Source organism: Neomonachus schauinslandi, unplaced genomic scaffold, assembly GCF_002201575.2.
Source record: "Neomonachus schauinslandi unplaced genomic scaffold, ASM220157v2 HiC_scaffold_567, whole genome shotgun sequence".
NCBI classification, from domain to species: Eukaryota; Metazoa; Chordata; class Mammalia; order Carnivora; family Phocidae; genus Neomonachus; species Neomonachus schauinslandi.
Genome location: NW_025409257.1, coordinates 29185 through 42710, shown reverse-complemented (window position 1 = coordinate 42710; position 13526 = coordinate 29185). Strand labels below are relative to the sequence as shown.

Genomic DNA, 13526 nt, shown 5'->3' with positions numbered 1-13526 from the left:
ATACCGGGCCCGTCCCCTTCATCGTGGCCACGTGCCCGAGATTAGACCTCCCTTCGAGGCCCCACTCCCAAGGAACATGCCCCAACCCTCGAGCTAGGGTTTACCCTTTGCAGCTCTGTTCCCGCCCGCTGACTCCTCATCCTGCCCCCACCCCTACAGTGCGACACCGCCCCGTAAGCTTTTCCGTAAGCTAGCCCTCTCAGGCCACGCCCCGAAGTTGCACTCCAACTTGGGAACTCCTCCCCTTCCGAGGGCGAGTCCCGCCCCTGGATATCCAGTGACGCCCCCGGCGGGACACTGAACTGCCCAGTATTTGATGTAGCTACGCGGTTCTGGGGAACCAGCCTCTCCCCCGAAAGGCGCGGCTTGTGATAACATTTCCTACCCGCCCCCCCCCTTACTGATGTTTCCGACACAATAAAACGTGGGCGCCTCACAACCTTTAAGTCCGACCCTCCGTTGCGTCCTCTCCCCTAGAGCAGGGTCGGGTCCAAACGTGTGAACCGGTATCGAGTCCCTGCCTTGCTTGCCCTTTGGGGTCTGAGCTTCTCTCTGCCGGTTTATCTACACACCTGTTTCTGCTCCTTCCTTTTCCCTAGCTCATTCGTGCACGCCTCCTGCCGGGAGCCTGGGAGGGCTGTAGAGGATTCTAGACTGGGCTGGGTGGATTCCCAGCTTCCAGGTTCCCAGCGTCTGGAAGGCCAGAGGACACGAAATGTGATGCGAATTTGATGCGTATTCGATTTTACTGGGGTAGAGAACATGGTGGGGGCATTCAGGAATTGGCTGTCATGGTCTCCTTGATCCACTCCAGGTGCGAGATCACTTTGGTGTAGACCGCGGGCATATTGGGGCTGCCACATGGGATGTGGCCCCAGGATGTGATTCCTTGAAGCACACCATCGCAGATCAGTGGACCCCCCGAGTCACCCTGCAGCACAAAGGGGAGAGCAAAAGAAAGGTCAGCAAGGTCCCCGGTTCCGCCTGTGGAGCACCAGCTCTAACACCTGGGCTCACAGAGCGCACACAGTGCTCCGGGAAAAGACACAGTTCTCTCCAGAGTCCACTGCCAGAGGGCGTCGGGATTCCAACAGAGGTGAACTTTGATGTGGAGGAGGGAGATCCGTGGGATACCAGGATGAGGGTGTGGGAAGGAAAGGGGGCAGGGGGGAGGGCGCTGAGACTCGGTTGGGAGAAGCTGGAGTTGGGCAGCAGTGGAGACGGATGCCTGGTTAGCTCTCAACAGCAGTCCAGAACCTGAGTCCCCTCCCCCAGCACCTGGAGGCCTGGGGGTGGGGGTGGGGGGACGGCTGGCTCACCGCACAGGTGTCCTTGCCGCCCTCCAAGTGTCCAGCACACAGCATGAACTCTGTCACCTTCTGGGAGTGGGCTTTGGCACATACATCATTGGACAGGAGTTTGAGGTCCACACACTGGAGATCGTCTGGGTATATGACTACAGACCAGAGATTAAAAGGGCTGTGACCAGACCCCCGGTGACTCCTCAGCCCCTCCTCACTCAGACCCTGAGTCCAGTCCCCAGCCCCCTCCTCCCTACACCCAAGTGTCTGGGCTCCAGGCTGCATGGTCTAGCCCCCCGCGTACACTTATCTGGTTCAATGCTGCCCCAGCCAGAGGCATAGCAGGTGCTCCCCAGTTGGGGTTCCTGGGTGGGCAGGTCCAGGACCCTCACAGCATCTGTAATCTGGGCGGGCTCTGCCAGGCGCAGCAGCATGAGGTCATGGCTATAGTCCTCTCCGGGGCGCTGGGTATGGTTCTTTAGGAGGTTCAGCTTGAATTCAGGGTGTGGGAAGCTACGACTGACCTGGACAAACTGGGCTGTGTCTTCATGCTCGAACAGGTTGTGGCGACCCAGCCAGAGCTGGTAATTGCTGGGGAGAGAGGGGGCCCCAGGGAATGAGGAGAGAGGAGGGGGAAAGGGAGATGGGGCCAGGGAGCGTCCCAAAGACAGAAACAAGGAGTAACCTTGGAGGGAGAGACAGTTGGGAAGATAAAGAGCTATGAAGAAAAGACAGTGAGTGACAGAAGGATGTGACAAGGTCAAAGACAGGGAGCCTGAAAAACAGAGAGCACAAAGGGAGAGTGGATGAGAGGCAGAGGGAGGACAGTGAGAGACAGAGCACAAAGGAGAGAGAGACAGAAGAAAGAGTCCCTGGGAGGGAAGGAGCAGGAGGGAAGGAACAGAAAGGGAGAAGAAGGCGCAGCAGGCTCAGTGAGACAGGGCCAGGAAGCAAAGGGAGAGAGTGAGGAGTGCAGGCGGTGGGGGTGGGGCCCAGCCTGAGAGAACGGGGAGGGAGAACAGGGAGGGAGGATGGGAGGAGCAGGGAGGGGGCCTGGGACCAGCTCAGCTGCAGCAGGGGTTGTGGGGCTGGCTCCCCAGCAGCCGCTGGCCTGGCCCCCAGCCCAAGGTCTGCTCCACCTCCCTCCCCAGACTTTCTCCCCCTTCCTCCTCCTCTTTCTCCTCCTCCTTCCTCCAGGGCCCCCACCAGGCTCCAGCTGAAACCAGCCTTTCCCTGTGTCCCCTGCAGAGCATCATTGTCCTGGACAGAGGGACTGGGCACATGAGAAGCCCTCTCACACATACATCTCAGGATAATCCCTTCTTTTTCTCTGGGGGTCCCCCTCAGTCCCATCCTGGCGGTGCTCAGCAGCGATGGGGGAGAGGGAGTGAGGCAGAGACCCAGAGAGAGAGAGAGAGAGAGATGGGGCAGAGAGATGGAGGGTGAGACCTACAGTGACAGGGAGGCAGCAGAGGGACCCAGAGGTGGACAGACACAGGGAGACACACAGAGACACCGAGACCAAACAGAGAGAGAGAGACAGGGATAAATCATACTCAGATAGACAGACACATAACAGAGCCAGTTACTGAGAGACACAGAGACACAGTTACACGGAGAGACAGAGACACAGGCTGCCATGGGAGGGCTTCCCTGGGGTTGTCCCTGCCACTCTCCATGGGACCCAGACCAGTACCATCTGTTTCCCTCAGTCCCCCAGCCTCCCCTGAGGTGAACCCAGGGTCGGTGCCCAGTTGTTCATTCCTGTGGGAGCACAGACACCCCCTTCCCACACGCCCTGCCCCCACTCACTCGTTTATGCAGTGGGCAGCTGTGAGCACCCACTGTGGGTTCACCAGGACACCCCCACACTGGAACTTGCTGTAATGGTACAGAGCTGCCTGCCAGGGTTGGGAATTCTGCTCACAGTCCCAGCCTCCTATGATCCGGGACTGGATGGGGGGCGCGGCTCCTGCGGAAGGGGTGCTGGGTCAGGGCAGGTGGGAGGCGGCAGCAGGGCCAGGGGTCCTGGGCTAGAAGAGGGAGCTGTAATGTTGGGTTGGAGGGACATGGGGGCAGAGGAGCAGGGCTGGGGGTCTGGGGAGATGGGCAAGGGGTGTGGGAAGTTTCTGGAATTCTGGAGCCATCCTTGGGATTATGGGTTGGTGTGGGTCCTGGGTGGGGAGACTATGCTGAGAACAGAGCCAACCACAGGGATCAGGCAGGAGACAAGAAGGCAGCGTGTGAGTAGCATGTGGCATGGGGATTGGGTGATAAGGGGGTGATTTGGGGTCTTGGCCTGGGGAACAGAAAATTGTAAGTTCTGAGAGGGAAAAAAGATTCTAGAAACAGAGAATATAGGGCCCCTAGAGAGTGGCTCAAAAGCTGGGAAGGAAGGATTTGGGGGGGTTACAGGGATCCCAGGCTGAAGAATTGGTTCGGGTCTAGGTTGGGTTTTGGGGTTCTTTAAAGATGCAGGGGAAGTCGGTCTGAGAGGCCAAGAATAGCATCTGGGCTGAGGAGTCTGTGTGTAACTTGAGGTCCCTTGACTGGGGCTGGGAGAAGGTCCTCTGGGGGTCTGGGGTCCTTGAACAGGAATGGCTTTGTAAGAGGGGTGAGGCCGTGGAACTGGAGTTGGGGTCAGGACTGGGAGGGGGCTCAGGGGGAGGCAGAGCTGGATGACAGTTCTTCTGGGATTGGGTGATTCTCATGGAGATGGGGTTCACAGTCTGAGGATACTGGAGGGATCTGGGGTTCTCTCGGGGGTGGTGCCGGACAGGAATGAAGATGGAGGCACACTGGGGCCAAGCAGCTGTAGGAATGCAGGGAGGACCCACTTGATGTGGAGTTTTAGAATCATATGCTGGAGTACTGGGGGAGGTAGGGCAGGACAGCGGGGTGTGAAGGTATTTGGGATCCTGGAGAGAAGCCCAGAAAACCAGAGCCATACAGGAGGGATTCACTTGGGGAGGGCTGGAACATGGGGAGGAAGGAAATTACACAAGGAAAGGAACCTATAGTTGGGTGTTCTGGGTGTTCTTCCTCAGGGAAAAAAGGGGGATGCTGCATCAGGGTTCAGGGTCAAAGAGTTGGGTAAAGAAGAGACATTTGTAGGACCCTCATACCGGATGGGTGGGCCCACCTGGAGTCACAGCCCAGAAAGTCTGTTTGGGGAGAAGCGTAGGTGTCTGATGGAATTTGGGGGTCCTGGGAAGATTTAGAGGGAACCAGATGTCAGGGACTAGAGGACCCAGTTGAGAGCTGACAGCCAGATGGGAAAAATCACCAGGGTGTAGAAGGATTTGGGGACTCAGGAGACAGAGCCATAGAGAACAAGGGGGTGGGTGGGGGTGATCAGGGTCCCAGGGTCTGCTGGGATTGGGAGCACTCCTTGGAAGAGTTGGAGTCCCCCAAAGAGAGAGACAGAGATGGCCCAGGCTTGGCCTCTTTGGTGAGGGGCAGGAGTCTGAGTGGGGAAGAAGAGAAAGTTCTGGGGGTTCCTGGGAGGGAGCAGGGACCGATTGCAAGAATGAGGACTGTGACCAGGAGGAGGGGCTGAAGTAGGACTTTAGGGGCCTGGGAGAGAGCCTGGGACCTGGGTCTGGGGTGGACTGTGGGATAGGAAGAAGTTATGGGGGGTGAGGGAAGCATGAGAGTCGGGCCCACTCCCCCACCCCACATCTTCCCCACTGTCTCACCAGTCCCTGCCAGGGACAGGGCAAGGCACAGAACCAGGAACCACATGGTGACCACGGGCAGGCTGGTGGTGAGCTCGGAGCTTGGAAGCCTCACCAAGGAGTGTTTTAAAGCCCTCACTCCCCCCTCCCCAGCCCCAGCCCTGCCCTGCTGGCACCCAGATGCTGGCCAAGGCCCTGCCCCTGCTGCCTGGGGGCTGGACACCTCCTCCCACCCCAGAGCTGCGGAAAGGGCGGGAGAGCGAGCACCTGTTATTCTGTGGGCCCTGATTGTGCTGGAAGCATTCCTGGGGCCTGAGGCCAGACAGGGCAGGGCCTGGAGCTCCTGGGCCCCTGCTCAGGGAGACAGAGACAATGAGGGGAGGTGTGCGGGGGTGAGTGGGAGAAGAAAGAGGAGAGTGGAGGAATCACTGACCTCCAATACAAAGCCCCATATACTGGAACCCCAAGGACTCAGTGCACCCTCAAACACCAGCAGTGGGGCTCTGATTCCTTTCTCCCTGCACCACTTGGAGCCAAAATGCCAGTCTCCCAGCTTCAGCTGTCTCCGAAACATAGCTTTGGCTTTCAGAACACCCTGACTCTGGCACTCCCGAACTCAGGATCTAGGCCCCAATCTATTGTTTCTCTCCAAATAAAATTGTGGTGGTTACCACAGTCCTAGTGCCCCCAGATCCAGAAATATGAAGTTTCAGTGGTCTCCCTGAATAAGTTCCCTAGCATTTCAAAATCCAATGTCCCCCTGCCCCCAAACAATGCTGGGATCCCATTATACCCCACACCTACTCCTTGTTCCCCAGATCTGGATACTCAAGGTTATGTCCTCCAAAGTCCCACGAATTCCAGACAATCTGCCTTCCACCATCAAGAGCATCCTTTCCACAAATTCTAATTTCCCTTCCCCCAGTAAAATATTTAGGTCTCAGGAGCCAGGTTCATGTAGTTCAACATTGGGTGACCTTGAAGATCACATTTGGGGGGGATCTCTGTTGAGAATTGGGAAGCAGATTTCTGCAGCCTCAGTGTTAAATTCATAGGCCCCTGACACCCTCCCTTGGTTCTTCAGTAAAATCAAAGTAGGTCGCAGGATAACTCAGCCTCCACTGTATGTGCCTAAGGAAAGGAGAACATTTGCCTTTTTGCCTGGCTACCAGGAAGCCCACAACTAAATCGCGAAGACAATGAGGTCATTCTTTTTTTTTTTTTTTAAAGATTTTATTTATTTATTTGAGAGAGAGAGAGAGAATGAGAGACAGAGAGCATGAGAGGGAGGAGGGTCAGAGGGAGAAGCAGACTCCCTGCCGAGCAGGGAGCCCGATGCGGGACTCGATCCCGGGACTCCAGGATCATGACCTGAGCCGAAGGCAGTCGCTTAACCAACTGAGCCACCCAGGCGCCCGACAATGAGGTCATTCTTGATCATCTAGTGTGTGCTGGGTCTTTTCACTGGGGTCCAGAGATATATTTCCCCAGTGCCAGGCACTATTTGAATCAGTTCATATGAGCCTCCTTATTTAATTCTTACAACCCTGTGAGGTAAGCAGTATGATGATCTCTGTTTTACAGATGGGGAAACCGAAGCTGAGGGGCATTGGGTCTTTTCCTCAAGATTACACAGCTGATCCTATGCATATGTGAATGAAGAGAGCCCTACTTCAAGCCATTTCTCTTCACCTAGGTATTGGGGCAGTGGGCGAAAAGGAACAATATACAGTAGCTCTGGGTCCCCAACCAGTCTCTGGCTCCCACTTCCCTTCATCCCCAGAAGAAAGTCACAGAAACTCCTACAGAGAAACTTGCATCAGCACTCTTGTTATCTCGGGGTTTAAACAGGTGACCTTGAGCACCGGCTCTGGCCTGAGACGGGACAAGTCCTTGGCTAACATCTGTGCCTTGGACAAATGAGGTCTTGAGGGATGGCCCAACACTGTCCCAGGTCAGGTCAGCTGCTGGTCAGCTCTGGGAGCTTCCGTTCAGTCAGAGACATAGGTGGTAGACCAAAATGGTCAGTTCTTCTTCATGGTTTCCTTAATCCACTCCAAGTAGCTGCAGACTTTGGTATAGACTCCAGGCTTCATTGTAGCATCACAGGGGACATCACCCCAGGACACAATGCCCTGCAGGACTCCCCCACAGACTAGGGGTCCCCCGGAGTCACCCTGTGGGAAGAAGGGAAAGTGTGAATGGGAAATTTCTGGATCCCGGTGCCCCCATCCCTATCCCAATCACCATTCACAACCTCAATCAAAATCCAATCCAACCCCACCCCATGCAATCCCACCCCAACTCAACTCAATACAACCCAGTTTAACCCAAACCAATCCAACCCAACACAAGTCAATACAACTCGGCCAACCCATGTTCTATCCTTCCCATGTAACCCCAACCCAATCAAACACCTACATCTTCCCCATTTGGAATCAAACCAGACCTACTCCCATCCTCACTGCCAACACAACCAATCCCAGTCATCATGTCTTTCATATCCTAGACAAAGTTTGCCCTATCCCCAATTCAACCCAACATATTTTCCATCTAAAATCAAACCAGGGGCACTGGTTTGGTTTGGTTTGGGTGCTGGGGTGGCTCAGTCGGTTAAGCGTCTGACCCTTGATTTCGGCTCAGGGTCCTGAGATGGAGCCCCACATAGGGCTCCAGGCTGCAGGCTCCGTACTTAGCAGGGAGTCTGCTCAAGATTCTCTCTCTCCCTCTCGCTCTGCCCCTTTCCCACCTCGTGCTCTCTCTCTCTCCCTAAAATAAATGAATACATCTTAAAAAAAAAATTAAACCAAGCCCATTCCTGTTTTTTTTTTTAATAAAGATTTTATTTATTTATTTGACAGAGAGATAGAGAGAGAGTACAAGTAGGCAGAGAAGGGGCGCCTGGGTGGCTCAGTTGTTGGGTGTCTGCCTTCGGCTCGGGTCATGATCCCGGGGTCCTGGGATCGAGCCCCACATCGGGCTCTCTGCTCAGTGGGGAGCCTGCTTCTCCCTCTCCCACTCCCCCTGCTTGTGTTCCCTCTCTCACTGTGTTTCTCTCTGTCAAATAAATAAAATCTTTAAAAAAAAAAAACAAGTAGGCAGAGAAGCAGGCAGAGGGAGAAGGAGAAGCAGGCTCTCCACTGAGCAGAGAGCCTGATGCGAGACTCCATCCCAGGACCCTGGGATCATGACCTGAGCCGAAGGCAGCTGCTTAACTGACTGAACCACCCAGGTGCCCACCTATTCTTTTTTTAAAAAAATATTTTATTTATTTGAGAGAGAGAGAGCACGAGCAGAGGGCCAGAGGGAGAGGGAGAAGCAGATGCCCCGCTGAGCAGGGAGCCAGGCATCGGGCTGGATCCCAGGACCCTGAGATCATGACCTGAACCGAAGGTAGACGCTTAACCGACTGAGCGACCCAGGTGCCCCAAGCCCATTCCTGTTCTTAACTCAAACCCAGGCCATTCCAAGCCAACCACCAAATCGTGCACCCCAAGCACAACCCAATCCATCTCCAACCTCATCCCCATTCTAACTGCTCTTCCTTCCCCATCCCCAGACCTATCCCTAGCATCTTTTCTGGCCCAAAACAAGCACAACCTGATCCCATCCCAACTCCCAAACCTGTCCCCCTACCCCATGGCTCTGACCTCACAGGAATCCATGCCTCTGCCCTCTACTCCTGCACACACCATAGAGGCCATCAGGCGCCCTGGGTAGTCCTTGTTACAAGATGTGGCCGGGATAACACTGATGTTGGCACAATGCAGCGTATCCGGGAGACTCACTGGGGAAGACAGTGGACTTGGAGAGAATCCGTATTTTCAGGCCCTTGTCTTCTTCGCGCAAGAGCCCTGGAGAATAGGGTCCCTGGAGGCCTGACACCCAGCACCATCCTTTCACGCACCTTGTGACTCTGTGCTCCCTTTGGTCCCAGGCTTGTCATCAGACACCAGGCCCCAGCCAGACACCACGCAGGCCTCACCCGGTTGGGGGCAACGCGTGGGCAGCGCCACGGGGCGCACTTGCGGGGACAGGCGCGCGGGCCGGGTTAGACGGAGCAGCATGATGTCGTGGCGATGGCTGCGTGCTTCGTAGCCCGGGTGCGGGAGGATGCGAGCCACAGTCCGCAGCTGCTCGGGGCCATCGCGCTTGCGCAGGTTGTGCTCGCCCAGGCGCACTCTCAGGAAGCTGTGCGGGGCCGGTGATCACCCGCAAGCGGAGCGAGGGGTAGGCAGAAAGATCAAAGAGCGGCGAGCTGGGGTCCCCCCACCCTGCGGGCGTCTGGAGATGCCATTACCCTCTGCCCAAGGCGCCGAAGCCAGTGATAGCTCCAGCCGCTGCCCCTCAGGGACCAAGGAGGTGCACCCACCCCGAACTCAACCCCTCAACCCCCAGGCTCCTGCTCTTTCCTCCTCAGGATCCAAGATTCTCAGATCCGTAGACTTTTGCCGCCATGCCCCTCAGGACTTAGAGCCCTGTCTTCATACCGGGTTTGGCAGTGGGCTGCAGACAGCACCCAGTGTGCGGAAATGAGAGAAGCACCGCAGTTGAAGCGCCCACGCTCAAATAAGGCCACTTGCCACGGCTGGGAGTGGGGCTCACACTCCTCACCTCCCGGCATCTTGTCGTCCTGGGCTGCTGGGGGAGGGGGCAGAGGAGAGTCCCTGAGGACAGATTCCCTTTCCTTGGGCCCTACACCTTGCCTGCACCTTGCCCATACTATGTATTTTTCACTTCTGCTTGCCCCCAATCTCTTAGGACGTCCCTGTCCTTGAATTTTTAGCACAGCCTTCTCTCCGGCTTTTACAACTGCTGCTTGTTTTCTCCAGAGCTGTCCCCCTCCCCTTGGCCCTCACCCGTTTACTACAGGATTCTGAGAGAGCAGGGAGGTGGGAAAGGACCAGAAGTCAAGAAGTCCTCTGAGATTAGGAGTGAAGACAGGGACACTGGATACAGGGCCAGAGAGATGGCCACTTGGAACCAGCCATTCAAGGTCATCGCCAAGCTGTCACAGACATCAAAAGGATGTGGCCACTCGATATGTACGACACGCAGTCTTGGCTCCAGAGTCTGGACATCTCAGGCAATTGCAGATGTGGCCACACAAGGTCATGGGCAAACATAGGCACAACCAGTCTTCCAAACTTAGGAACTGAGGGAGAGAGCACTTTAAGCTGAAATTCACTTGTATATACTTGGGTTGCAGTTTCAAGAATCACAGCACAGACATTCATAGATATATATAGATATATATATATAGAGATATATATGTGAGCACACACACACACATCCACAGACACTGATTTGCACATAGAAGCTCACACCTAAATTTACAGTCTCCAGGGGCGCAGTTGGTTAAGTGTCTGCTGTCAGTGCGGGTCATGATCCCAGGGTCCTGGGATCGAGCCCCGCATCGGGCTCCCTGCTCAGTGGGGAGCCTGCTTCTCCCTCTCCCACTCCCCCTGCTTGTGTTCCCTCTCTCACTGTCTCTCTCTCTCTGTCAAATAAATAAATAAATAAAATCTTTAAAAAAATAAACTTACAGTCTGCAGTGTGGGTCTGAATATACCAGTCACAGACTTGCCCACTAATGCACAGGGACTGGACAAGAAGGTGGGGTCCTTAATAAGGGTACACGGGGAGAGACATACATATACACTCAGGCCTCCAAAGACTTGTTCACAGACACGAGTCTAAGTATAGTGGTTGAATCTGGAATGTTAGAGTAAAGCCCCTGGGTCCAAACATGTTATCTGTGAGCGTCTGAGCAAATTATTTGACCTCTCTGGGCCTACGTCTCTTCATCTGTAAAATGGGATTGTTGTAAGGATTAAATAACATTATGTGTGCCTGAGTGTGTGTGTCTATGATGTCTGGCTTATTATAGTTGCTTAATAAAGACTAGTTATTTTAGGGCGCCTGGGTGGCTCAGTTGGTTAAGCAACTGCCTTCAGCTCGGGTCATGATCCTGGAGTCCCTGGATCGAGTCCCGCATCGGGCTCCCTGCTCAGCGGGGAGTCTGCTTCTCCCTCTGACCCTCCCCCCTCTCATGTGCTCTCTCTCATTCTCTCTCTCTCAAATAAATAAATAAAATCTTTAAAAAAAAAAAAGACTAGTTATTTTAAACAAATGACACATAGATTTATTTATGCAGAGATACATGTAGATATTTAGGTTCTGGACAGAAATTTAGCCAAAGTCAGTCAGATATATGATCGGGCTCAGATGAAGATAGTCAAGGTCAAAATTGTGATTCGTCTTCAAGTCACTGTGGGGATCCAGAGTAAGAGACATGAACCCAGAGAGCCAACACTCAGATGTGGACCCACTAGATCAGACCCCAGGGAAACAATGGACACAGGGCTAGGCATCCAAGGTCAAAAACATAGCCAGAGACATAGGACAGGACATATTTTCCCATCTCTAGATGAGCCCCCCAGTCAGTCACCTGGTGTTCAAAATCACTCATTGTGTTTCACATAGGGAACCCAGTTCACATATGTGGGCAGGATGTGGACACACAGGGCTTTGAAAACCCACCACACACACACACGCACACAAACACACACAAACACACACACACGCACGCACTGCACCATGCACAAGGATATAAACAGGGATATTTCAAGGTTATAAGACCATGATCCGCTACTGGGCAATGGGGATATGACCCCTGAAGGTCACAGCAAGGCACACAGACACCCACCCTGGGAAGGGAATTTGCGCAGCCAGACCAAATGCCCATCCTCTGCCTGCCAGGGTCAGGAACTGGGCCAAGGGCCCTGGCAAGGTTGGGGGAATGCGGATGTGGTGGACAGGGGGCTTAACAGGGAAGGGTGGGGTTGTTGTCCTGCAAAGAAGGACAGAGGGTTCGGGCTGAACAGCTGGGCATTGAGGCTGCCCCTGGCCAGTACAAGCCGGAGGAGGGTGGAGGCCCTGGCTGGGTGCAGTGGGCAGGCGGGAGGCAGGGAGGAGAGAGCACAGAGAAAGCCTGAGGGAAGGCTGGCAGCAGGGGGGAGCTTCAAGGGGCCCCCAGAGGCGAGGCATCAGGTTACAGTTAAATTCTCCATGGGTGGTAGCTGAACATGGGCTGGAGTTTTCCTGCCTCCCAGGGTCACCTTGACCTAGTGGCCACTCTCCTCCGGCCTCAGCCCCTTCACCTGTCAGATGAGGCCAGTAGAGCTCACCCCATAGAGATGTTTTGAGAATTAGGTGAGCTCTGGCCTATATCCACGTGAGTGTCTGGCATACACCCAGCACTCAGCAATGCCAACACGTCCTTACAGGGCACTGCCCTGGACCAAGTACCTTCTAGTGCCTCACCCACGGGACCAGATTCAATCTTCACAACCCTGGAGGCATCTGCTGTTATCTCCGTGGTCCAGTTGGGGATCCCGAGCCACAGAGATGTTAAGTAACCAGAACATGGTGAGTTGGAATTCGAGCCCAGAAGTCTGTGTTCTTGGCCTCTTAACACTTGTTTGAAGGCTTATTATGAGCTTTATCTACATTATGCTATTGAAACCTCACCACTACCGTCATAGGTAAGTGCTGTCTTCTAGAGAAGGCACTCTAGGTAGAGAGAGGTGAAGTAATTTCCTCAAGGCCACACAGCAAGGAAAGGGCAGCCCCAGAACTCGAACTCAGGTCTGTGTTCTTGTTGTCAGGAGCAGCAAAAGGCCCTAGTTGGCATGGGGACTCTAGAGCAGCCCCAGGCCTCTGACGGTCTTGGGGTAGGGTGAGGACTCGGGGAGGGGGAATGGGGGGTAGTGGAAGACTGCAGGGCCTGGATTTGTTCCTGATGTGGGGGAGGGGCACCACATTCCCATGGACCCAGACCTGACCTGGGCCCACCTCACCTGCAGACATCAGCAGGAAGGAGAAGGTGAGGAGAAGCCACATTGCAGAGCAGGGACGAGGGTTCTGTTGAAGTCTGGGGAGGGGAGAGAGTGAACCGGGGTGAGGTGGGACACTTGTGCCTCAACCTGGATCCCTCCAGACACAAACTCATCCCACCTGCCGCTTGAGAAATTTCTTCCACCATCTTTGTGCCCCCACCCCCGCCACAGACTGCTCTCCCCCTCCCCCACCCTCCCCCAGGTTCTCCATCTCTGAGGGTTGTTCCTCCAGGCACCAGAACAAACCCTCAGGTGCCCCCACAGCCTGTCAGATCCCAGCACCATCCCACTTGCTCCTGGATCTCTCTCCATGCTCCAGACTCTGGCTCAGAATACATTTTCCCCCAGACCCTACCCCAGCCTCCTACCTGGGCTCCTGGGTGCCCACCACCCCCCACCCTTGCCATCTGTCCCCCAGTCAAGTTCCCACTCCCCCAGCCTGTTCCCCTACATGGCCCTGCATGGTCTTTCCACACCCAGAGTTGACCATGTCCCACTGCTGCTTATAGCCCTCATGGATCCCCAGCACCCCCAGGGTAAAGTCCTAGCTCCTCAACCTCACTTTCGAGGATATGAGTGGTTTCTCCCCTTCTACCAGCCCCTCTGACCGGATCTCTCATGACCTTGCCCTTCTAGACACAGCTGAT

General features: G+C 54.9%; 2 protein-coding genes across 3 annotated transcripts; both read right to left on the bottom strand.

Moving 5' to 3' along the window:
* Positions 1–775: 775 nt before the first annotated feature.
* Positions 776–5067, bottom strand: LOC123323730 (kallikrein-1-like). The gene is made up of 5 exons (XM_044912203.1): positions 5000–5067; positions 3114–3273; positions 1606–1892; positions 1320–1456; positions 776–931 (listed from the first exon to the last, which is right to left on the bottom strand). The coding sequence occupies exons 1-5, from the start codon at positions 5043–5045 to the stop codon at positions 776–778; spliced, it is 786 nt and encodes a 261-aa protein (XP_044768138.1). The 5' UTR covers positions 5046–5067.
* Positions 5068–6781: 1714 nt separating this feature from the next.
* On the bottom strand, positions 6782–12883 carry LOC110572984 (kallikrein-15). 2 transcript variants are annotated; one of them, XM_021681439.2, is made up of 5 exons: positions 12841–12883; positions 9469–9619; positions 8886–9169; positions 8629–8765; positions 6782–7155 (listed from the first exon to the last, which is right to left on the bottom strand). In XM_021681439.2, the coding sequence occupies exons 1-5, from the start codon at positions 12881–12883 to the stop codon at positions 7003–7005; spliced, it is 768 nt and encodes a 255-aa protein (XP_021537114.1). In that variant the 3' UTR covers positions 6782–7002. The 2 variants fall into 2 exon arrangements, with proteins under 2 accessions (XP_021537114.1, XP_021537115.1); XM_021681440.2 differs by having other exon boundaries at positions 9469–9616.
* Positions 12884–13526: the final 643 nt, after the last annotated feature.